Source organism: Myotis nattereri (genome assembly GCF_964212035.1).
Source record: "Myotis nattereri genome assembly, chromosome: 1".
Classification (NCBI taxonomy): Eukaryota; Metazoa; Chordata; class Mammalia; order Chiroptera; family Vespertilionidae; genus Myotis; species Myotis nattereri.
In genome coordinates this window covers 10773035-10799274 of record NC_138075.1, presented here as the reverse complement: position 1 = coordinate 10799274, position 26240 = coordinate 10773035, and the positions used below count along the sequence as shown (strand labels likewise).

General features: G+C 42.3%; 1 protein-coding gene across 1 annotated transcript in view; it reads right to left on the bottom strand.

Annotated features, from left to right (window-relative positions):
* CATSPERB (cation channel sperm associated auxiliary subunit beta) overlaps positions 1-26240 on the bottom strand; it is a gene marked incomplete at both ends in the record, with an annotated part of 106065 nt that overhangs the window by 46584 nt on the left and 33241 nt on the right. The window contains 6 exons of the mRNA XM_081084991.1: positions 1328-1666; positions 4565-4752; positions 7753-7907; positions 10584-10720; positions 18498-18642; positions 24160-24312. Of these exons, the coding sequence (XP_080941117.1) occupies positions 1328-1666; positions 4565-4752; positions 7753-7907; positions 10584-10720; positions 18498-18642; positions 24160-24312 (1117 nt within the window). The remainder of the gene's footprint in view (positions 1-1327; positions 1667-4564; positions 4753-7752; positions 7908-10583; positions 10721-18497; positions 18643-24159; positions 24313-26240) is intronic.

Sequence of the window (26240 nt, the reverse complement as noted above, 5' to 3'; positions counted from 1 at the left end):
ATCCTGCGGGAAACCACACATTAGCTCCCTTTTTGGCTTTGGGTTCCCTCTTCATTTCTGGTGACACGCTTTTCTTCCCTTCCCTTCCCTTCCCTTCCTTCCCCCGTCCTGCCTCTCTTTCTGGCTCCGTTAATATTTAATTTTTTTGTTTTATTTTTTCCCCCAGTATGCCGTTTCTCCATCATCATTAATATTTCATTAATTTTTAGAATTAATTTTTAGAGAGAGTGGAAGAGAGGGGGAGAGAAAGAGAAACATCGATGTGAGAAAGACACATCACTTGGTTGCCTCCTACACAAGGGATCGAGCCTGCAATCAAGGTCCATGCCCTTGGCTGGAATCACACCCAGACCCTTCAGTCCAAGGGCCGATGCTCTATTCACTGAGCCAAACCAGTTAGGAATTGTTATTATTTTTTAAATAAATAAATGACTGAAAAAAATAGGGAAAGGTTTAAAATTTTATTTAGAAACCATTATTTGGCTTTAAATAAATACTTGAAATAATTATAAAAATCCAAGGTAATTAAAAGGTTTAATTTTCAGAGGTAAGCAAAAAAATCTAAAGTCCCCTGTAATCTTGGCCTGCTAACGGAACCTCATTTCCTCATTTGTAAAATGAGGATTACAGTCTAGCCCAGCCATGGGCAAACTACAGCCCGCGGGCTGGATCAGGCCCGTTTGAAATGAATAAAACTAAAAAAAACAAAAAAAAGACCGTACCCTTTTATGTAATGATATTTACTTTGAATTTATATTAGTTCACACAAACACTCCATCCATGCTTTTGTTCTGGCCCTCCGGTCCAGTTTAAGAACCCATTGTGGCCCTCGAGTCAAAAAGTTTGCCCACCTCCCTGGCTCTAGCCTTTTAGAGTTGTTATAAACATTAAATTAAAAAAATATATAAAAATCATTTAATACAGAGCCTCACCCATAGTGAATGCTCAATAATTAGAAGCTAATACTGTTATAAGTAGAATGCCAGCCATTCTGGAAACCAAAGACAAAGAAAAATATCCTGGCCGGCTGGCATGGTTTGGTGGGTGAGCATTGACCTATGAACTAGGAAATCATGGTTCAATTCCCCATCAGGGCACATGCCCAGGTTGCAGGCTGGGTCCCCAGTGAGGAGGCAGCTGATCAATGATTCTCTATCATCACTGATGTTTCTCTCTCTCTCTCTCTCTCTCCCCCCCCCCCCGCCTTCTTCATCTCTGAAATCAATAAAACATGTTTTAAAAAAGAAGAAAAATATTAGCGTATATTTCACATTCAGGGTAAACAAAAACATCTTCTTTTGATGTTTCCCAATCAAAATAAACTTACCTTTACCATGAGGTATGACCTTAATTTGTAAGGTCTGAGATTTCCCCAGATCAATGTATCTCAGGACACTGAGGGATAGTGTATTATCACCTTGCTGAAACAAATAATTACACGGTTTTGTGTATATTTGCCATTTCCGTCCATTCCTTTTTCCAAAGTCATATAAGAACCAGGAGTCTTTTACAAAAGTCATGTTGTTGGGAACTCTTTGAGGCATGGTGGCCATCGCTAACGCATTATTGTCATCTACAATGCTTGTGATCAGGAAGCTGCTGTAGCCAGGAATCACCACTGTCTTCTCTATATCCGAATCTTGAAATGAAGAAACAACACCTGGAGCTAGAACAGAAATGATTTGCTATGAAATAAAACAGCTACTGTTCTTCAAGCATTCTGGCAGATATAACTGATGAACACACTATTTGAGTTCTTAGTGTATGTGTGTGTGTGTGTGTTTTGTTAATTCTCACCTGAGGATATTTTTTCCCCTTGGTTTTTAGAGAGTGGAAGGGAGGGGGAGAGACAGAGAGAGAAACATTGATGTGAGAGAGACACAGCAACTGGTTACCTCCTGCATGCACCTCTACTGGACAGGGATCGAGCCTGCAACCGAGGTACGTGCCCTTGGCTGGGATGGAAACTGCAACCCTTCAGGCCGAGGGCTGACGCTCTAATCACTGAGCAAAACTGGCCAGGGCAAGTTTTAAAACTACGGTCTTTTAAAAAATATATATATATTTTATTGATTTTTTACAGAGAGGAAGGGAGAGGGATAGAGAGTCAGAAACATCGATGAGAGAGAAACATCAATCAGCTGCCTCCTGCACACCTCCTACTGGGGATGTGCCTGCAACCAAGGTACATGCCCTTGGCCGGTATCAAACCTGGGACCTTTCAGCCCACAGGCCAAAGCTCTATCCACTGAGCCAAACCAGTTAGGGCTAAACTATGGTCTTAACCATAAAACACATTGGCCAGATTTCAGGTTATAAATCAAATTATTTTATAGAAAGTGTGTCACGAATATGGTCAAGCACAAACCTGTACTTTACACTTGACTATAATGGATTCTTTTTATTTTTTGTTTGTTTTTAGCTTCAAAAAGTGACGATATAGTCTATCTCAAGCTGTATGTCCACAGCAGATTGGCTAGGGGTTTGATTTCGTTTCTTTTGTTCTCAGTGACACTCAGGCTGGTAAAGTCTCTACCTTCTGAAATGAGACAGTGTGAAGGGTGAAATGGATTCTCTAAAATTATCAGCGGGGGGGGGGGGGGGGACATGTAGGGCTAAGTAATTATAAGAAAGCTGATTTCTTTACTGTAAAACTGCCAAGAGCTTTAACCTTGAATCTTGACCACGATTCTATAAGAGAAGGATAATGTAATCAGTGTTCCCCCAGTACCTAAAGGCCTGCCTCCTACACGGAAGGCGCTCAATAAATATTTGTTGAAAGGATGAATAATCGATAGTTTAAGGAGAGCATGAAGATTTAGAAGAAAAGAAGCCCTAGGGCGGGAACGTAAGCAACACCATCATGTAGGGAATGGAAAGATTCCACAAAGCAGACAAAGAAGAAATGATTGGAGAAAAGCCATCGGACAGAACCTGAGAAAAGCCAAAAGGAAGGCTATTTCAAGGAGAGGGAGGGCATCATTATCAAATGTTTCTCTTTTTTTTTCTTTCATTATCAAGGGTTTTGAATAGGTCATGAATCATATCAACAAAACTTGCCTTATTCTGAAATAATAACTAGAAGTAGTCGGGAAAGAATCTCATCATTCCCTTGACTATGCACACATGCTCTGATTCAGTGATGGCGAACCTTTTGAGCTCGGCGTGTCAGCATTTTGAAAAACCCTAACTTAGCTCTGGTGCCGTGTCACATAGAGAAATTTTTTGACATTTGCAACCATAGTAAAACAAAGACTTATATTTTTGATATTTATTTTATATATTTAAATGCCATTTAACAAAGAAAAATCAACCAAAAAAATGAGTTCGCGTGTCACCTCTGACACGCGTGTCATAGGTTCGCCATCACTGCCTAATTTCTCCCATATCAGACACACCAACAAATCTTTTCCTCCAGCCCCCCTTCCCTCCCCACCGCCAGGCTTCCATGTAAGCTCTCTCCTTCCCTTTATAGGGAAATTCCCCGAGTTGCCTTTATTCATGGGTCTTCAATTTCTCTCCTCTCACAAGTTTTTAACTTTAATCCAATTAGATTTTGGTCTCTACTACTCCACCCAACCACAGCCATTGTCAAAGTTACCAATGACTTTCATATAAATCCACTGGCCAGTTTTCTTTCATCATCTTACCTGACTTATTGGTAGCACCTAAACATCTTCACTCAGTTCTCCTCTGAGCATATCTTCCGATCTCCTTTCTAATTCTTCTGCATCTCCCGGACGACTAATTGTTGGAATTCCAGGGGTTGGACCTCAGACCTTTTCCTTTCTATACCTACAATCATTTTCTCATCTGGTCTCATAGCATTAACTATCATGTGTATGCTGACTGCTCAAATTTATCTCTCCAGTTCAGATGTTATAACTGAGTGCCAGACTTGTCTTTCTAAATAGCCACCTTATTTCTCCACTTGGATGAGCAACAGGCATGTTAAATTTAATATGATCCCTCACCTGATTATTGTAATTGCCTCCTGATTTCTCTGCTTTCCTTCTTGCCCTTTCTCCATCACCTGCCTAGTCTATTCTCAACATAAAAGTCAAAGTGGATTTTATTAAAACATAAGTCCAGTCATGTCACTTTTTGTTCAAAGCTCCTCCAATGACTTCCTACTTACTCAGAGTAAAACCCAAATTCTTACAAAAATTATATTGTTTTGCTATGTATCTATCATATAATCCTTTGAAATAGAAATATCCTACATAATACTGGTTAAAAATTTTTTTATTATGGCAGGCAAAATCTGCATCGACTTCCTATTTTCTTTTGTTCCTCCTGAATACTATTTAATAAAAAAAATAACATCAGGAATAAATGAAAAATTCCACTGTTTATGTAAATATCAATTAAGTTTTAGCTAGGTTTTAGTACATAGTAAATATAAAATTCCTCCAGAAACCTACATAGATGTATACTTCTCTAGATTGCCAATTGGACTAAATTTTGAAATCTATTGTTCCATAAATGAACACGAATGACCTTTTCAAAAGATAATTTTTCATTTTTATTAGCCATAAGAGCTATATTATATTATCACACTTACTTTGTAGATCAAGAGTAAGTTTGTAGAATTTTCCATCTTGATTAATGGAAAGGGAACTAGACAAACAAGAGCTCTCCTTCACATCTTCTATGTCAAAAGGTTCGATTATTTCTGCAATAACTGCAGACAAAAATCCTTCAGGAGTGTTGTGTTGCAATAGCTTCCTTATGTAAGCATTTCCAGTTTTCCTAAACAAACCAACACACATTTAAGGAATGTGGATAAAACTGTGGCTTGAATGAGCAAGTTTATGAATACATAATTTACAAACAAAATGTACCACACGTATGGCTACCACATAAACAGTTGATTAGTACTTCTTCAATCTCATTAGTTAATTAACAAAATGCCAATTACAGCAGTGGGACACAAATTTTCACCTATCAAACTAGCAAAGATCTTTTAAATGACAGGCTCAGGAGTGATAAGAATTGAGTGGAGAAAGGCATGCATCCACTAGTGATGGTATTATAAATTGGTGCAAGCTTCCCAGAAAGCAATTTGATAACTTGATATCACTTAAAGCTATCGCATTATTTGTTTCTCTCTGATGCCATAAATCTACTGGCGAGACTCCATCCTAAGGAAATAACACGGCAGGCGGGTAATGCGAGAGCGGAATCTGTCCACATGAAGACATCCATCACAGAATTATGATAACAGTTAGAAATAAGAATTACCAATAACAGGAAAATTAAGTAGATGTCACTACATGATCTACTTAGACAAAATGCTACTATTACAATGGTATTTACGGAGTTTTTAATTATATATGGGAGGTGATTACATTGCAATGTCTAAAGGAAAGAAGCAGGGTGAAGATTGTTAAAATGCATCTTGAAAGAACTAACCAGGAATTCAGCAAAGTGTTAACAGTTATTATTCCCATTTTCTTCTTTATGTTTATCCATGTTTAAGAAATTTCTACAATGGGCATGCACTTTTTAATCAAGAAAAACAATCTATTTTAAAATATTAACCTAGGACATCCACATGCAAAAAAAAATCTAGATACAGACTTTACATCCTTTACAAAAATTAACTTAAAATGGGTCATATACTTAAATATAAAATTCAAACTTATGAAGCACCGGCTTCATCTGGAAGGTCATCTGGATGGTCGTTCTGCTGTTCGGTCTAATTAGCATATTAGCTCTTTATTTTATAGGATTATATAGGATAGTGAATACCAACTATAGTGGGGGGCGGGAGTGGCACTTTTATAAGGGGGGTCTGTACTGGGCTTCCCTGAGGCTCATGGGAAGGATCAGTGCCAACTGAGGACCAGAGTGACCTTTGCTGGTGGTGCAGGCAGCACCGGGAATCAGAGGATGAGGAGGAAGCAGGCAGCGTCCCCCACTTCCCTGAACCTTCTTTCACAGAAAGCAAAAGCCTTAAGCCGCAGGGGGTTGGGCATTAGACACTCTTGCACCCAGGCCTCAAAAGAGGTGATCAATGGTTGGGATAAAGTGTCTGGAGGGTGCTGGTGCTGAAGCCCGGCCCTCCTCCTTCCCTCGCCTTCTCCAGGAAGCAAAAGCTACCGAGAGAGGAAGCAAAGCCACTCACCCACCCACGGGGCAGAGGCCAAGAAACATTGCAGAGGAGGGAAGGACAGACGAATAACTCTCTTCTGATCCTGCAGGAGGGTCGGGACGCTGCCTCGGGCCTGCGATTCTAAGAGAACGAAGTAGAGCGGCCTCACTGCTAGAAGAGCAAGAAATGTCCACCCAGGATCTAACTGCAGATGGAAGGCAGACTATGGCTGCAAGAGGTCATTTCTATTCACAGTTGTGGGTTGTTGTTTTTTCTTAACCCCTAGAGTGCCGGGCAGCGCGATTGCGCTCCTCCTGCAGTGTCACTGGTAGATGCTAGTAGTTCACTCTTTATTGACAGATGGCACCCAAGTGCAGATTGATATGATGCCGAATGTTCGTAGTTCTAAAATTGACCACTGGCATTTATCTGCCTAATTTTTTACAGGTACTTGCGATTCATAATTTTTTTTTTTCCTAAAATGCTGTAAAATCAGCAAAAATGCCTTGGCAATTTTAGCATACTTCCTAGGATATTGGTTGGCACTCAAAGGGTTAATGAACCTGCCATGCTGAACCTCACAGGTAAATGCAAGAACAGAGACCAAGAGAAACCAGGAGGGGGTGCTATTGAGCAGTTACAGAGTTAAGAGAATAGAAGCATGACATAGGGAAGATAAATCAGTAATGAAATAAAAGAGGGGCCAGAAATAGGCCAATGCATATATGAAACTATGATCTATCATGGGTGACACGGTGGGGATCCCTAGGACAATTGATTATCCATATAGAGAAAGAGAGAGAGAAAGAGAGAGGATTCAGATTCCCACTTCACACTACACACATCAATTCTAGACAGATTAAAAACTTAAAAACAAATAGCAAAAGTTTACAACTACCACCAGACAATATAGGAGAATAGTTAAATAAATTGTGGTATGTTCATGAGAGTGAATTATATAGGGTGTCCCAAAATTCATGCAAGATTTGAATTTTGCCTGAGCATTAACAACAACAACAAAAAATAAAAGCCTAATTTTACTTGGTTTATTGAATCAGATTCTAATATCTGTTGCCCTTTGATTTCAATCCCTTCAATTTGATAAGCAGTACCAAGTATCAATTATGGCCCAGGAGCAGGGACAATGAAGACCAATGAAGACCACGGCTTTGCGTATGTGCCAGCAAAGCTGTGGAGGCCATTTACCCGATGTGCTATTCCATACATAACCCTATACTGTATACTTTATGAATAAATAAAAAATTTATAATTTTTAATTATAAACCTGTGTTTTCTATCAAAATTACTTCTTGCGTGAATTTTGGGACATGCTATAGCTGCATATATCAATCTCGAGTAATTTATGAAGCTTATGCAAATTTAGAAAAGCATAATGTGGTATGAAAAAGGCAAGTCACAGGAGGAGGTATACATAGCTAAATAACACATTTGGTAAAATTAAACAATACATTTTGATACATATACGTGCGTTAAAGCTGTAAAGTCTACAAATATATTTGGCCTTGTGAGGGTGTCCAAAAGAGACTCACTCTATTTGACCCAGAAATAAATCACTCAAAAAAGCAATCTCAAAACTGAGAACCTAGAAACCAGAGTGCAATCTGAGTAAACGAGAAGCACAATCAGTTAACTACTTGGAGTTGATGACTTTTCCCAAGTGAATGTTGCTGAACTTCTTGGTATGTATAGAGTCCTGAGGTTCATTCGCAGGCACATATGCATAGAAGATCATTTCATTTATGGTGATATACTCTGGGGCGAGTGCAGTCTCAAAGCCCATATCAACCGCCTGGAGTAGGAGAAAAAAAATAACGCATTTATGAACTATTTTATACTTCAATTATGACAAAAGATGGGTAACGGATTTGTTTCCAGTCCACAGTCAAACAAGGCTGTTTTGCTTAATCCACGGGAGCAGTATGTTTGAATGGCCGCGTGTGCCCGGGAAGATGGGTTTTTCTGTTGAGGAGGAAAAGGAATCCTGAGGAGCCAAGTTTCCTTTCAGACCCCAGGGCTCTTTGCAGAAGGCTGGAGCCGAAGGGTGTGTGGACACTGGAGGAGGGACCGGGGGTGCAGATTGTAAACTTGGTTCTTATTCGGAGTTTCATCTGGGGAAGGAGCTGGGAAGTGCCTCTCCTCAGTGGGAAGCTGCTGTTCCCAGTCCCGGGGTAGTGACTCTGCACAGCTCTGTCCCCAGCTGAGTCCCCAGCTCTGGGGGCGAACGCCATTCTCACTTCCCCTGTTTCACCAGCCTTTTCCCTGGCCGTCAACACGGGCACCTTCAGCCCAGATTTCTGTCCTTCAGGGTCTCCTTTTTAACACCCCCTCTCAGATCTTGATCCTGTCGCTTTGGGAACTCTTAGGAGGTGAGAAGGGAGGTGGAGACCAGCCTTCAAGGGGATGTTGGAACTGACCTTGTTGCCATGCGGTGAGGGGTGAGGGGTGTCCCCTGGTTGGGGGTGCACACTTGGTTGTCTGTTATGCCTTTCCCTGGTTTTGCAAATTGGGGAACATGCCGAGAAGGGGAGAGAATGGGAAACACAGGCAAGGGGAGTCGCTGTGGGCTGAACGGATGGCGTAAGGACTCTGAAAAAGCTGAACGGCTATAGAATTTTTCTGCATGCCATTCTGGCCCCGGGGGATGCCAAGAATATGCCATGGAAAGTGTGTGCAATCCAGCGAAAGGCAACATCGTGAGGACTGAAAGGACAGGCCCTGGCACCAGGGGCCTGGACAGATGCCTGGCTCCCATCACTAACCAGGGGTAGATGCAGTTTGGGATGAATTGTTTAGTGTTGCTGTGCCTCACTTCCTCATCAGAAAATAAACAGTTGTTATTAACATTAAGAGCTCACAACAGTGCCTGGCACCCAACAGGGCCCAGTGAAGCCTGGTGCTTGTTTCTATCCAGACAGGATGCAGACGTAGTTTGTTTGGGGGGGGTGGGGGTGGGGGTGGGGGAGGGGTGGGGGGGTAGGGGGGAGGAGGTGATAATACTGAGTGCAAGTTCCTTAAACTCATCCTGACAAGAGCAACTTCTATTGGCGTTTGATTTTTATTATTTAAACCTTTACCTAAGAGAACTAAGGCATTTTTGGTAAATTGTGAAGGCCGCAAAAAAAAAATGGAGGTAACTGCTTTTTGGGGGGAGTTAGTGCTACCTTCCTGTTCACATCATTTTGATTTGTACTTATGAAGAGCCCACACCACAGACTGGCAAACACACAGGAAGCCACGTGGAGGCATCTTATTGTCACAAGGAGGTTCCCACCTTCCTCTCTACCGATATCTCAGACGGGAAGCTAAAACACTCTTTCCTTTTTTTTTCCCCCCTACTTGAAATAACGTTTTTATTTTTCAGTCACAGCTGACATATAATATTATGTTAGCCTCACGTGTCTAGCACAGTGATTAGACAGACGTTTATATAAGTTACCAAGTGCTCACCCTGAGACATCTAGTACCCGCCTGGCACTATGCATAGTCACTACAGCATCATTGCCTGTATTCCCTGTGCTGTAACTTTATGTCCCCGTGACTATTCTGCAACTACCGATTTGTACCTCTTAATCCCTTCAGCTCTTTCACCCCGCTCCCGCCCCCCTCCCATGGGCAACTGCCGGCATGTTCTCTGTGTCCATGCGTCTATTTCTGTCCTGCTTGTGGGTTTATGGTGTTTTCTTGGATTCCACCTATAAGCGGAATCACCTGGCCTTTACTTTCCTCTGTCGGACTCCTTTCACTTAGCACGGTAGCCTCGAGGGTCATCCATGTTGTTGCAGATGAAAACACCATCTTTCCGACTGCCTGCTTGGCCCGGTGATTTGGAATGCTCTCCATCCTTTATTTTCTTCCTCTCAGGCAGGTTTCATTACACCCCAGGCAAAAAAAGAAAGAAAAGCTGTTTGTTTCTTTGCCCGTGTGTTGAGGAGAGCTCCTTTTCATGCCTGTCTGTGTGTTCTTAGGCATATGTACCTCCACAAGGGGCACGTTATCCACTAAAATCATTAGAAAAGTCTGCCTGTAGTATCATCTGTGAGAAGGATGACAACTCCTTCCTGTGTTAGCATTAGAAAAAGAAGCGGTGAGGAGGGTGACGTTAATACCAAGAAGGGCAAACCAGTAGGAAAAACAGCGCTTGTGTCTATTTAAAGGCCACTCTTAGGAGGAAGGGAGTCCACGGTGACCCTGGGTGGGCAGCAATGGGCCTGGCGTAGACTCTCTGGTGGTGTTTTGCCGTGAGGACATTGGTGTGTAGCTACCGAGGGTAGAGTGAAGTCTATGTAGCCCCGAATAGGACATGGGAGATCTGCTCTGGAATATGGAGGTGGTTCCCTTTAGTTACATAAAGCAAGGTGCACTGATAGGAGTTTGTCCCAAAGAATTTACTTTCCCATCCTGTACATAAAATATGACGTTTATTCTTAAAACATGGCCAACTGCTTCAATGCAGTATATCACTGACCTGTCCAAAAATACTTAGAGAATTTCCATTAGCTTCAAAACGGCCCGGAGTCAGTTTATGTATGAATCCCATGTGGTCATAGTATAATGTGAAAATCTTATCAGCAATAGATCCAATTTTACTATATCTGTGTAATCCTGTTAGAAAACACACACACAAAAAAAACAGAAGTCTCTTGATATTGATCTAATACAACTAGAGAACTTTTAACAGTGTCCTTCGTAAGAACCCCTTCGTTTAAACTAAGGGTTGGGGCTAGGGCTCCGGGACTCGGGAATTAGTAAAATACATGTCGGTGTTTGTTAAGTCCCTCAGAAGTCTTTTCCAGGCTCCATTTCATTACAGAACCTGTTTGCTGAAGTGGGTGAAGGACAGACAGGTGAGCTGATGTTACAGGTGTCTAGAACAAAAGGGGCAACCACCCCCATAGCAGTGGTGCCTCCTAATACCAGGATGCCAGATTCCTGAATAGATAGAAAGTAACAAGAAAATAACCCTCAGGCAGGCAAGGGGAATTATAGTCAAGACCCCCTGGGCCATAAACTATATTAGATATTGTTTCAAATTTGGGATCCTATGTACCCCTTGTGCCTTAAGGCAGCAGTTCTCAACCTGTGGGTCGCGACCCCTTCGGGGGTCAAATGACCCTTTCACAGGGGTCGCCTAAGACCAATCGAAAACACATATATTAATTACATATTGTTTTTGCAATTCATCACTATGCTTTCATTATGTTCAATTTGTAACAATGAAAATACATCCTGCATATCAGATATTTACATTAGGATTCATAACAGTAGCAAAATTACAGTTACGAAGTAGCAACGAAAATAATTATATGGTTGGGGGTGACCACAACATGAGGAACTGTGTTAAAGGGTCGCGGCATTAGGAAGGTTGAGAACCACTGCCTTACGGCAACACGTTGAGAGGTACTGGGAGTTCTCTGGCAGGAGAGCAGCACTCCCGTGGCCAGACAGACACAGGTCCAGGGAAGAAGAGGGCCCTCTGGATGGAGGATGGAGCCAGAAAGCTGAGGTCTCAGGATGAACAAGGCTGGTTTACACACACACACACACACACACACACACACACACACACACCTGACCGTCCCAAGCCGGGCCAGGCTCTCCTGAGAGGTCCGCCCTCCTGTCGCTGACCCCTAAACTCAGATCTTATATCTCGTCTCTCACTGCCTCTGGAAGTCTCGTCCAGTGTTAGCATGTAAAACTCCATCTTTATGTGGACGACCCCCAAATTTAAAACTCGCACGTCGTTCGCTTCCCTGAACCCCAGATGTATAGCGCACCGTCTACTGACAGCTCCGGATCCAGGTCAGTCAGGCATCTCAGACGGGCCTCATCCCAAACGGAACTCCCGATCCTTGTGCAAACCTCCTTCATCCTTAGGCTTCCTCATCTCCATTCACGGCAACTGCAGTATTCCCGCTGCTCAGTCCGAAAACCTTGGTGTTGTTCTCAGTTCCTCTCACACCCTAGATCTAATCCATCAGCAATTTGCTATTGACTTTAGCCTCACAGTGTATAGAGAGCCTAACCACTTCTCACCACTTTCACCACCATCACCCTGTACAAGCCAGTACGATACAAGAAGGAGGAGATTGTGAGGAACTAGTTCGTGCAGTTATGGAGGCTGAGCAGTCCTACGATCTGCCATCTGCAAGCTAGAGAGCCACAGGCCCGAGCACTAGGGGAGCCGATGGCCAGAGAACAGTGGGCCACTGATGCAAGTCCCTGTCCCAGGGCAGCGTCCCAAGTCAAGCAGACAGGCAGGAAGCAAAAAGGCGACTTCCTCTTTCCTCCACCTTGTTCTACTCAGGCCCTCAAAAGACTGGATGATGCCTCCCCACACTGGGGAGGGCAGTCTACGGTGCTGAGTCCACCGATCCAAATGCTCATCGCATCCAGAAACGCCCTCACAGACACACCCAGAAATGGTGTTTCATCTGGGAACCTCTTGGCCATCGTCAATGGACACAGAGGATTAACCATTACAATTGCTAAGGCTCAATATGCCATATTTCACCTATAGACATAAGCTATCTATTTGTTCACATTTTAACATCTGGTAAATTGATACCTGGATGTGTCTTACAATCATTGTCCAGCAGGTGGCACTCACGCCATAGTGGTCCATTGGCTATACATGCGTGTATGTATGTACTTTGTCTGGGCGCTTCGTTTATACTGTCATCACTTTGAGTGTCCCCGAATCTCTGGTGTAATGCATGCTGAATTGTATTGCTATTTAAAATGCTTTGAAATATTACATTGTAACTTGACGTTGAAGCAGTTATTGCGGGTGCATTACCAAGAGGAAAACCAAGCAGAACATATATTATTTATCAATGAAGCCAGATGTGACTGGAAGAATGACCACAATTCCACAGTTTCTTGTAGACCCACCACCAAGTATTTCACAGGCCCTCAGACAGCTGGAAACTCACAAGTAGATGAAATTGCGTTATGTTTTACTACTGAGAGGACAGGAAAAGTTTGCCTTATTATACACCAAGCAATGCAACTATAGGCAGGGGAAATAATATCATAGTAATAATCGATGCATCACCTGACACCACTGTTAAAACTCCGTGTTAAAATTTAATTGAAAGAGCTTTGCAGTTTTTGTTTTAAAGGTGCATCTTACAGTCAATGAACCTCAGATTTGATGAACTATAATGTTTATAACGTTCTTCGATTGGCTTTGCATGTAAATAAACTAGTTGAGGTGGCTCTAAATGCTTAGGTAATATTATTTTTCTCTGAAAGTTCTTTAGATGAATATGTGGCATTCATTGTTGCAGCAGAAAATACAAGGCTGGCTTGGTTTTTTGGTGGCTTTAAAATTGATTTACATTTTCTATTTCCAATAATTAAGAAGTGTTTTTGCTTTTATTATTGGTTTTGCTTTTAGTTTTTTTTTTTTTTAATATATTTTTTATTGATTTTTTACAGAGAGGAAGGGAGAGAGAGAGAGAGTTAGAAACATCGATGAGAGAGAAACATCGATCAGCTGCCTCCTGCACATCTCCCACTGGGGATATGCCTGCAACCCAGGTACATGCCCTTGACCGGAATCGAACCCGGGACCCCTCAGTCCGCAGGCCGACGCTCTATCCACTGAGCCAAACCGGTTTCAGCTGCTTTTAGTTTTTAAAAAGTAATGTTTCATGATCAATTTGGATTTTCTTTATTCTTATTTTCGGTATTTATTCATTTATCCATGTAGGAAGCAAAAGGGGTGAATGCCTCACTGAGCCACCACCTCTGTGCATCCCCGGAAATTTCTACAGTTTGCAGTTTTTCAGTTCCTAGCACCTATATTTGTCATTTCAGATTCTTTCCACTAACTGATTTTTCATTCTGCACATGGACATGTGTTATAGATTATATCTATAATTTATAAGAGTTTAGGATTCATATTGCCAATTTAGTTTAGTTTTCTTAGCTGTTAATTATTTTTACTGTTCCCAAAGTCATCTTGTTTAGTCTATTTTGACTTTTATTGCACAGATGTGCTGTTTATTATCTATCTTCCCATTCCCCCAGACCCATTCTTGGGCTTTCTCTTTCTTGCCCAGTGCACTGGAAGGCTGGCGCCTATGAATCGCAATGCTTGTGCTCTGTTTCTAGCTGGCTTCTGGGTGGGTTTGACCAATGAAAGGCACTAGCAGGAGATACAAACAAGGGAAGGAGAGAGATGTTTGTCTGTCTATCTATCTATCTATCTATCTATCTATCTATCTATCATCTATTTATCATCTACCTATTATCTATCTATCATCTATCTATCATCTATCTATCTATCTATCATCTATCATCTATCTATTATCTACCTATCATCTATCTATCTATCTATCTATCTATCTATCTATCTATCTATCTATCATCTATCTACCTATCTATCATCTATTATGTATTATTTGCATTACCCCTTTAATCAAAGGGACTGTGATGACTTCCTTTCATTGCTAGTTGGGATATTTTGCTATCATTGTTGGTTCCTTTAGCTCTGTCTACTGCTCTTCAGGTGAAACACTTGAGTGGAATTATGTTTCCAGCCAGGACTACAACTGACACAATGTGTTTTAAAATTAGAAATGTCCCTAGAAAATAGAATATCAAGGCGGGATCCTGGGACTGAGTAGCTCACACACTTAAGGAATGCAAAGGCATTGTGACACTTGCAATCCCTGGCAAGCAAGGGCACTACAGGTACTCAGATGATGACTGGTAGGAGATGGGTTAGGGTGCTTGTGGAGGACAAGACTTTAGGGGGCAGGGGGTGGTGTTCTTGATTACAGTGACAATCATGGTTTTTACAAAGATTGTGAGGGTGGTATAAATTTTATGGATATATTGGAGAGCCTCCAAAAAAAAAAAAAAGCTTATGACCTTGAATATCCAACTCAAGGCCAGAGTAGAGAACCTGAGAGTTTTATGGGAAAAATAAACCTACCTCATACCACACACACAAAGTTATTGACCTATATAAGAAATTGAAAACAATATTAACTTTGGTATAGGTAAAAATTTCTTAACAGGATACAAGAAGCAAGAAGCACTAATCATAAAATAAAATACTCATACATTTAACTTTTAAAAATTAATAATTTCGCTCATTAAAAGATAGAATGAGGAGAGTAAAAAAAAAAAGACAAGCAAGTAGTTGGGAAAAGATGTTTGCAAGATATATTTCTAAAAAAAAAAAAAAGGACTCACATCCATAATATATCAAAAACTCATAGAAGTCAATAAGAAAAAGTCAATTCAATCAAAACTTGGTTTGAAAGGATATGAAGACATAATTTACCAAAAAATAAATAAGTAAACAAAATTGGCCAATGAACATATGAAAATGTGCTCAACATTATTACTCATGCAAACTAAATCTTCACCAAGATGATATTACATATTCACCACAACTCAGTATTGAAAAGACTAACAATACTAAGTGCTGGTGAGAAGGATGAGCAACTGGAATTCCTTCCCTTTGCTGGCAGGACAGTAAATTGATACACTCACTCTGGAAAAGTGTTGACAGCCCTTCATGAAGCAAAATTCCACTGGATGATGCAGCGATTCTATATCAGGTATATACCAAACAAAGGAAAACTGTGTCCAGAAAAAGTCTCCTGCAAAAATGTTCCTAGTTACTTTTTTATAATAGGCCCAAGTGGAAATGATTCAAATACCCATCCACAGGCCGTGGAATGGATAAACACATGATGGTATATTCAGACAATGGAAGACTACACAGCAGTGAAAAAGAACAACGTACTAATACGTGCAACAACATGAAGGAATCGCCGAGTCGTAATGCCAACTGAGGAAAGTCAGACACACAAGAATATATACTGCATAATTCTGCTTATATGGAGTTCAAAACCAGGCAAAACTATGGGATTAGAAGTCAGAATACTGGCTAGCCTGAGAGGTACACTGGCAGGAGAGTGGCTTGCGGGAGCTTTCTGGGGTACGGGAAGTGGCCCATTGTCTCATTCTCTTCCCAGCCCCTCCTAATGACACTCAGAGTCATTTTTGCTGATCTCATAATCATATGATGGCCGATGGTCAGATTCAATATGCCACCACATGAATGCTGTCTCTCAGACAAATAAACCACAAAGGTAACCTTGACACCAGCGTAAAGGAGCGAAAGTTTTATTGACATCACCGAGAGTAAGCAAACACCGTGGTGAAGATGTGGGGAAACAGAATCAGAATTTTGTGGTCTCTCCTCATCCTTGAATTAGGAAGGACCAACAGAGATTTTATGGTGATAACACCGATCCTGGCAGTGAACCCCAAGGACACAATACTGAGGTCCAAGAAACCAGGCTTTTGAAGTCAGATCAGAAACCGTTAGAAAGCTTGCTGTGTCAAATTGTGTCAGAAACTTAGCAGACCAGAAAAAAATTGGTTGTAAGCTGGACAGTCAAGAATGCTGACAATGTCAAAAACAACCAAAAGGAACCGGTCTCATGCTTGTCTTGGAGACACGCTGGTTAGACCTTATCAGATATCTCCGAGTTTACCCTAATCTCCAAAACGTACTCGACCCTATGTAATAACGAGGGAATATGCAAATTGACCATCATGTCATCACAAAGATGGTGGTGCCCCACAGCCAATAAGGAGGGATATGCTAATTGACTGTCATGCCCTCAAAGCTAGTGGTGCCTACAGCCACAAGATGGCAGAACCCAGTCCCCTCAGCCACGTGCCTGTCTCCGGAGTCCCCCAACCCCCTCAGCCCCCTCAACTGCCCAGGGCTGGCCCGAGGCGCAGGCAAGCCTCGGGTGGCAGCTGCCCAGACGCCCAGGGCTGCCTGAGGCTCAGGTAACCAGGGCCGGCTGAGGCTTGTGCTGCCAGCAGTGGCAGCAGCAGAGGTGTGATGGGGATGTTGCCTTCCCCTGATTGCCGGGTTGCCTCCCTCCAGGCTCCCGGACTGTGAGAGGGGGCAGGCCAGGCTGAGGGACTGCCCGTCCAGGGCATGAATTTTCATTCACCAGGCCTCTAGTATTCTATAAAAGTGCTCCTTGAGCATTGTTGGGGAGACTGTATTTCAGAAGGTAATATCCCTTGCCCATTACGTTACTGAATTTCAGCATTACTTTTATGTAATTGGTAGCTTCATCATCTTAGGAATCCTCTTTGAAGAAAACAAGACCTTGTATTAGGCAATGGTTTCTTAGATATGACACCAAAGCCATAAAAAAACAGAAGGAAAAACGGGTAAATTAAACCATCAAAATTAAACATGTTTGTACCTCAAAAAAACACCATCACAAAAGTGAAAAAAATTAACCATAGAATGAGAGAAAATACATGCAGATCATATATTTAATAAGAGATTTGTATCCAGAGTACATAAAGTCCTCTCACAACTCAACAATAAAGACAATTAACCCAATTTTTAAATGAGCAAAGAATTTGAAGACATTTCTCCAAGAAGATCTACAAATGGCCAATAAACACATGGAAAAAATGCTTAACATCATTAGCCATTCAGGAAATAGAAGTCAAAGACATGAGATACAATTCCTCACCCACTAGAGTCACTGCACTAAAACAGACAGACAATAACAACTGTTGGTGAGGATGTGGAGAAACAAGCCTCACACATTGCATGTAGGATTGTAAAATGGGACAGCTTCAGTTTGGCAATTCCTCAGAACGTTAAACAAAGAGTTAACACAGGACTCCTGGGTATATACGTCTGAGTATATGAAAGCATATTGCTACACAAAAACTTGTACATAAATGTTCATAATGGCATTATTCATAAGAACAAAACATGGAAAAAACATCAAATGTCCATCAACTCAAATATCCTAATAAATGGATCAACAAATTGTGCTAGAGCCATGCAATGAAACATTATTCAGCCACACAAAGGGGTACAGTATTGAGGTATGCTACGACGTGAATGAACCTCGAGGACATTATGCTGAATGAAATACCCCAGTCGCAAAAGGACAGATGCTACGATTCCACTTATATGAGAGACTAGAAAGTCAAAATCGTATAGACAGAAAGTGGAATGGTGGTTGCCAGGGACTGTGGGGATGGGGAATGGGGAATTAAGTGTTTAAAGGGCATAGTTTCAGTTTTACAAGATAGAAAGAATTCTGAATATGGATGGTAGTGATGGATACTGAACATTTTGAGTGTATTTCACATGACTGAGCTGTACACCTAAAAATGGCCGAGATGGTAAAATTTATGTGTATTTTACCACAGTTTAAAAAATTTTTTTTAAAAAAATATATCACTCTTTAATAGGTTTTAGACTTTAAGATTCGTTGATTAATATAGCCAATTTTTTTCACGTGTCTTCGAATCCCTGGCTCACATAGAGTGCTTACACCAGTAAAAGTGAATTCCTCACCTGCTTTCGTCAAGTAAACCTGTCCACTTTGGGAAACAAAGATGATCTCGGAATTGTAGAAACTATGATAAGTACTCTTTATGATATCGTCATGAAAGTCAGCTAAGAATTCAAAAGTGTTTCCACCATCAATTGAAAACCATACCTAAGGGAATAAAAAGGTAACACCTCATTAAAGAGCTGCCCTGCGACAGTAGGCAATTACCTATCGGCCTAGCCTCCTAAATGGTCTTGTCCATATTCCCACATCCATCCATCCCCCCTCGCCTCCCCCTGACACATACCGACTCTTACTTATTCGGTCTACTCTGTATTTCCTTCTTAGAGTTTGTCTGACAGTGTATGTGTGGGCTCAGGTCTGCACAGTAGGCATGGTGAATGCATAGAAGAATGAAGTTATTCCCATCATCTCCCCAGTGGGATCTATTTGTTTATAAAAGGATGGAGCGCTGGGTGTATTTGGATATGGGGGAAAGAGTTTACCCCACATCGACATGAGACTTCACGTTCCAGGCACCTGGCAAATATGTATGCAAACATGTTTTGTGTGGAAGAGCCATTGACATTTGCAAAAGTGTGTTGTGGGATCTTAGTAAATCCTCGAATATGCCCCACCACACATAGCATGTAAGTTTCTCTAGTTCCTCATCATTTGTTAAGGGCTGTTTAAAGATAAATCAGATCTTGTATTGGATGAATCCTGCTTGGTACTTCTTTTAATGGCCTATGTCTTATTCAATTGAATATTTCTGATTTTTAATTTCTTCTTAAAATTAATTTTAGTGGTAAGTTATACCTTTTCTTAAATTTAAAACAGGCTTTTCTTAAATTTGAAACATTATCATGTGGCTGAAGTCTCTTTGACTACCCTATAAATAATTTTTTATACATCATCTGATATAATCGTGGTCTCCTCTATCCCTTTCCAGAGGTAACTACTGTTATCAATTTGAAATTTCTACACCTTTACACACACACACACACACACACACACACACACGCGCGCGCGCGCGCACACACACACAAATGAACACACGTGCACGCACACACACACACACTACAACAGTTCATTGTATGAGGAGGAGGAGAGGAAGCATGTATTTGGGTGCAGCACCACCTTTACACTTGGGCAAGAGGGACCCTTGTCCTGGACTGCACACTTAGTGTGTCTGCATCTTACAAACACACAGAGAAAGTTTATTAAATAGTGTAGGGCGCGGCTATAGGGTTAAGCCTCAGACTGACCTGTTGACAAAGCCACAAACAAGTCCCAGCTCAGAGGGCACAGCCCTCTTAGCATAATTAGGCTTGACCTTATAAGCTCCCTAGATCTTATCTGGGAAGCTAATGGGCTGAGGGAGATGTAGCAAGTGCTGCCAAAACAAGTGAAACTCACATGAAATTGTAACTATGGTGACCACTACCTTGTTTACCTCTGCTATAAAATAAAGGCTCAGCTTGCCTCTGGATCTCTCTCTGTGGCCTCAGCCAGGCACAGGAAGACCCACCTAGACCCAGATTATTCTCTTTGTCTGTCATTTCTTCATCCATCGCCACCCTCTCTCAGGCTTGCAGAACCCTTGTCTGAGCTGGCTCGGCACAAAAGAGCACATAGGTGCTTCCATCACTCAGGGGTATAGCACTCGTTGCTGGCATAGCACAATCCATGTCCTAAACATAGGATATCGGAGCCTGCATCTTTACTCTTGCTTTGGGCCCTGCAAATGGTGATGGGTGGGGAGGTACAGTGGGAAGGGGAGGGAGCTCTGAACAACATGTTCAAAATGGCATCCTCCTGTACTGGTTGGGCTGTAAGTTACACTTGCCACTCAATATATCTCAGACCATTTTGTTAGCTCACGTGGATCTTTACATTCTTTTGTACTGATGCATAGTATCCAATAATTATGGATATATTATACTTGAGATACTCCATTTTCCTACTAATGAAAGTTTAAAGGTTATATAAAAATGCTCACTGTCATAATACGACAATGACCATTCTGCCTGCTCATTTATACTGCTAGTGTACTTCTAGAGCAGGTACTGAAAAACCAAGTTGCTGAGTCAGAGGCTATGCATCTCTATATATCTATATATATATCTATGCATCTCTATATATCTATATCTATATATCTCTATCTCTATCTCTATCTCTCTCTCTCTCTCTCTCTCTCTCTCTCTCTCTCTATATATATATATATATATATATATATATATATAAAAGCCTAAGGCACCGGCCGACTGGCCAGTAGCTATGATGCACACTGACCACCAGGGCAGACACTCAACGCAGAAGCTGCCAAGACGTGGTCACTTGGCAGTGGCAGTTCTTGGGTGACGTACCTGGAACCAGAGAGGAGGGAGCTCAATTCCAGGGTGCGTCACCTGAGAACTGCCCCCTCACAATCTGGAACCCCACTGAGGATGTTGGAGAGCCAGTTTTGGCCCGATCCCCACAGGCCAGGCCAAGAGACACCACCAGTGCACGAATCCATGCACCGGGCCTCTAGTACTAGTATATCTATAATTTTAATAGATACTGCAGAAGTGTTCTTAAATTTTACATTGCCAGTTTATAGTCTTACTAGAGGCAATTGGGGATGATCAGGGCCAGCTGGCCAGGCCAGGGAGAGGGACTGTGGGAGGTTGGCTGGCCAGGGGGGAGGGACAGCGGGAGGTTGGCTGGCTGTGGGAGGTTGGCTGTGGGAGTGCACTGACCACCAGGGGGAAGCTCCTGCGTTGAGCGTTGACCCCTTGGTGGTCAGTGTGGATCATGGCAACCCGTTGACTGAATGACCGGTCGACCAGTCGTAATGGTCACTTAGGCTTTTATACATATATAGATAGATCAATAGATAAGTAATGTATGCAAGTATCCATTTCTCCAAACCTCACCAATACTTGATTTCATCCAAAGTTTATTTTTAATTGTTACTGGTTACTTGAATGAAAGCAATGGTATCTCATTGCAGTGTTCTAAATGTTTTAAATTATTTATTTATGCTCACTTTTATTTTTCTTATGTTATTTATTATAATGAATATGTGTGAACTGACAACCTAACCCAAGAATTAGCATATTGCTAATTACCTTTTCCTATGTTTCTTACCAATTCCATTACCCTACCTCTTTCTGCAGAGATATTCAATGTCCTGAAATGTGTTTTTCATTCCCTTGCTATTTTTTCTAGTTTTAGCACATGTGTATGTTTAATGTATTGTTTGATTTTACTTTCACTCTTTATACTCTTTTTTTGATCCAAAGGTATTATACATATACTAGTGACCCGGTGCACAAAATTCATGCACATTAAAAGGGAATTAATTAGAGGAAATATTTTAATATTGCTATTTGCCCTTTCTCTATAATAGAAGTGTCAGAGATGAAAGAAAATTAGTAAAATGTATATGAAAATCTTCCTCCTGTTAGAGTCTGGGGTGCGCCACAGGAACTAGAGTCAAGTCCCTGCCCACCCACGTGTGCCTCAGAATCACGCGAGACCCAGACTCAGCCGGCACCACCCCTGTCAAGCCCCATCAGGTGGTGGGGGGGTGCAGCCTCAGGTCCTCCAGCCTGGCGCTGGGGTGGGGGGTGCAGCCTGAGGTCCCCCATCAAGCCCCACTAGGCGGGGGTTGTGCCCTGAGGTGCCCTGTCAAGCCCTGCTGGGCATGGTGTGCGGCCTCATGTCCCATGGCCTGGCACCAGGCTATGGGGCACGGCCTCAGGTCCCCTGCCCCGGTGCCGGGGTGGGGGATGCAGCCTGAGGTTCCCTGTCAAGCCCTGCCGGGTGGGGGGCACAGACTGAGGTCCTCCAGTCTGGCGCCGGGGCGGGGGGCACAGCCTGAGGTCCCACAGCCTGGTGCTGGGGTGTGGGGTGCAGCCTCAGGTCCCCTGGCCTGGTGCCAGGGTGCAGGGAGCGGCCTGAGGTCCCCTGTCAAGCCCCACCAGAGAGGGAGGTGCAGCCTCAGGTCCCCTGCCCTGACCCAGCGCCATGCAGCCTCAGGTCCCTACTGATTGCTCATTAAAGCTCATTATGGGAACTCGGCCTCTGCTGTGGGCACAGCCATCTTGTGTTATGGAATCCCTGCCTCCGCTGTGGGTGCAGCCATCTTGCCATTATGGCATGACAGTCAATTTGCACATTCCCTCTTTATTAGAAAATATTATCTTCTAGAACATATTCTCCCCGCCCCCCAATATAATTTAATATGGTTCAGTTAATTTGCTTTTCATGAATTATGTGAATAACATGTCATTTATCCATTCTGCTGATCATGGGCATCTGGATTATATTTAGTTATCCAATGCTATTATTAACAGTGCTGTGATGAAAAATTTTAAATGTTTCCCCATATATATATTTCCTTGCTCAAAAAAGTGACATTGGCAGGTCACAGAATAGGCAACATTAAAATTTACAGGATGATAATAATGCCAAATTGCTTTCCTAAAATGTTGTGGTAATTTACTCTTCCATCATATCTTTTTATCATATCTTTTAGAGTTTGTTTTCTACTTTTTAATCTTTAAGACTTATTTTCTTTCTTTGTCTTATTGCATTCCCATCTGTACACTCTTACTTCTTTTGTTCTTGCTTTTTTGATTTTGATTTTCTTCACTCTTTTCTTATAATTTTTTGTTAGAACTCCAACATTTGTTAAATACAACTCTCTGTCTTCTGTACTATGCATATACCCCACAATTGAACATGGAGAAGAACATGTAATAATAATGCACTGGTCACACTTTAAATCATGGGCACAAACACTGTATTCCCTTAGTTCATCCTCCCCTCTTCCTAGGCAAACATTCTACTCTGTTCTCTCTTTCCTCAAACCCCCAACATTTTTCCTCCCTCCTCACTCTCAAATAATGACTTTGATTTTTTTTATTGATAAAATAATTCCCACATGTTTCCATTACTACATCTACCCACCTACCAGTTTTAAATCCATAAACTCTTCCTTCCCCCTGTTGTGGTAGAATAATTCTCCTCCAAAGGCCAACCTCTCCACTAGTGCATAGATTGCCTCTTCTCTCACCCATTTAGAAATATCCATCACTCCAGAAATCTTTCCTCTCTCTCTCTTTCCTACAGGATCAATTTCCCCCTCCTATTGAATAATTCCCATCAGCACACAACATAATTTCTCCAATCATTAAAAAAAAGACCTTTTTCTGTTAAACACCCTTCCTCCTTCAAACATTGCCTTATTTCACAGCTCCACTTTTCAGCAAAATGTTGCAAAGGCATGTGTATTCATTGTCTCAGATTCCTCTCCTCTCAGGCTCCCTTATTTATTTATTTTTTGTTAATCCTCACCCGAGGATATTTTTCCATTTATTTTTAGAGAGAGTGGAAGGGAGGCATAGAGACAGAGAGAAACATCAATGTGAGCGACACATATGGATTGGTTGCCTCCGCAGGCTCCCCGTAGAACCTGCAAGTGAGGTACGTACCTCTGACCAGAATCGAACCCGAGACCCTTCAATCCGAGGGCCGACATTCTAACCACTGAGAAAAACTGGCCAGGGCTTCTCTCAATCACTCTTCATCGGGCTTTCCACCTTCCTGATCACCAGTGACAATTTTTTACTTGATGCATAACCACTCAGCATGATTCATACCCACGTCAAGTGAAATGTCACGTTTACGCACCTGATTGCCATAGACATACAGTAAATGGCTTCGTGGATGGAATTTCATCCCAACAGGAGAAGAGAATGATGGAGGAAACGTGAAAAGTGGAAATTTTTCTTTTAATCTTGGTTTGTCATTTTCTAGGATGTGCACAGAGACAGAGGTCTCTTTCTAGAAATAAAGCATGAGCAATCATCAGAATTTTTCCGTTAGTAATACTAGTCTATGTTACAATTTTTAGAGTTTCCTGTTGCTCAGATGTTGACTAAGATAGGGACCCCTAACAAAGCCTAGAACTGGAAGGATTAGCAACCACTGACATCTCTTTACTCTGCCTTCCCCACTATACATCCATTTAATGGCTACTGAACACGAAGTTTAGAAGATTAAATAATTTGTCCAAGGTTCTATATTAAATGGCAGAATGACTGAACTCAGCAGAAAGACTCCAATGCCCAGGCTCATAACTATCACTTCAAACTATGTTTTAAAAGTGTGGACCCCTGGGCCACACTCCAATTCTATTGGATCATGATCCTGAAGAGGATCAGAATATGCACCCCAACATATGCCACTTTGTTATAAAGATGAGTTTAAGTGGAAGACATCTGAGATTCAACAGATGCAGGAGAAAAGGCCTTCTCTTATCTGACTAAAAGCAGCAACTTTGAGAAATAAGATCACCACCAATTCCTCTTCAGGGCGGATGTACTCCCAGAAGGGAGAATATGAATAAAACCTACCCCAATTCCTTGCTTCATGGAAGATTTATAAGCTGAAGAAGACAGAAAGACCACTCATCCTGATATATAAAAACCCTGGGTCCATCACATCCGCAACCAAGGGGGAGGCTCAGTCCTGCAGTCAGCGCTGACGACTGTGGCTGCAGGCACGGTGACCCAGCACTGACTGCTGAGGGGGCTGAGAATCAGGCCCAGAGAGAGGCCCGAAGAGAGAAGCAGGGGCTGATCCATAGTTTCTATGGCAGCTGTTGATCAGCACTTGCCTCTCTCTTTAGCTCCGGGCCTGGCCAGCAGCCGGGCATCCATTTCTCTCCAGGCCTACACCGGGGCTGCTGATCAGCCCCGCCTTTCTGATCAGGCCCCGTTGATAGGCCCAGAGATGCTTACTGGCATAGAAACTGACCAATCAGAACTAAATCTGGATCAACTGTGCGGAGCCAATTGCTGCCTAAGAGGTAGAGCTTTTGATGCTGACTGGCATAGAAACCAACCAATCAGAACCAAATTGGCCAGCAGAGGAGGGCAGTTGGGGGGACCAGGCTTGCAGGGGAGGGCAGTTGGGGGTGATCAGGCGGCAGGGAAGCAGTTAGTTGTTAATCAGGCCGGCAGGGGAGTGGTTAGGGGGTGATCAGGCTGGCAGACAGAAGCGATTAGGGGCAATCAGGCAGGCAGGCAGGCAGGCAGGCGAGCAGTTAGGAGCCAGCAGTCCTGGATTGTGAGAGGGATGTCCGACTGCCGGTTTAGGTCCGATCCCTGTGGGGATATCCCCCGAGGGGTCCCAGATTCAAGAAGATGCAGGCTGTGCTGAGGGACACCTTCCCCCAGTGCATGAATTTTGTGCACTGGGCCTCTAGTACCTATATAAATACACTTTATTATCTCCTGCAAAACCATTATCTTTTCATTTGTTTTTCTTTAAGTGCCTTTATCACCCCCCTTAATTTATTAAGATGGTATACAACCTTACAATTTTAACCACCTTTTTGAGTTACTCATCACTGACTTATACCTGCCTATAGATGTGCTACACACATAGTTTTCTTTTCTCCTGTTACTCTCTTTTGTCAGTTTAATTTAAAGGACCCTGCTTAATGAACCTAAGAGGGTAGGCAAAATTATTTTTTTCTTCCTAAAATCAAAGGTTAGGGTTGAACTTATATATGTTTTTTTAAAATATATTTTTATTAACTTCAGAGAGGAAGGGAGAGGGAGAGAGATAGAAACACCAGTGATGAGAGAGAATCATTGATTGGTTGCCTCCTGCATGTCCCCCACTGGGGATCAAGCCTACAACTAGGGCATGTGCCCTTGACCAGAATCGAACCTGGGACCCTTCCATCAGCAGGCCGACGCTGA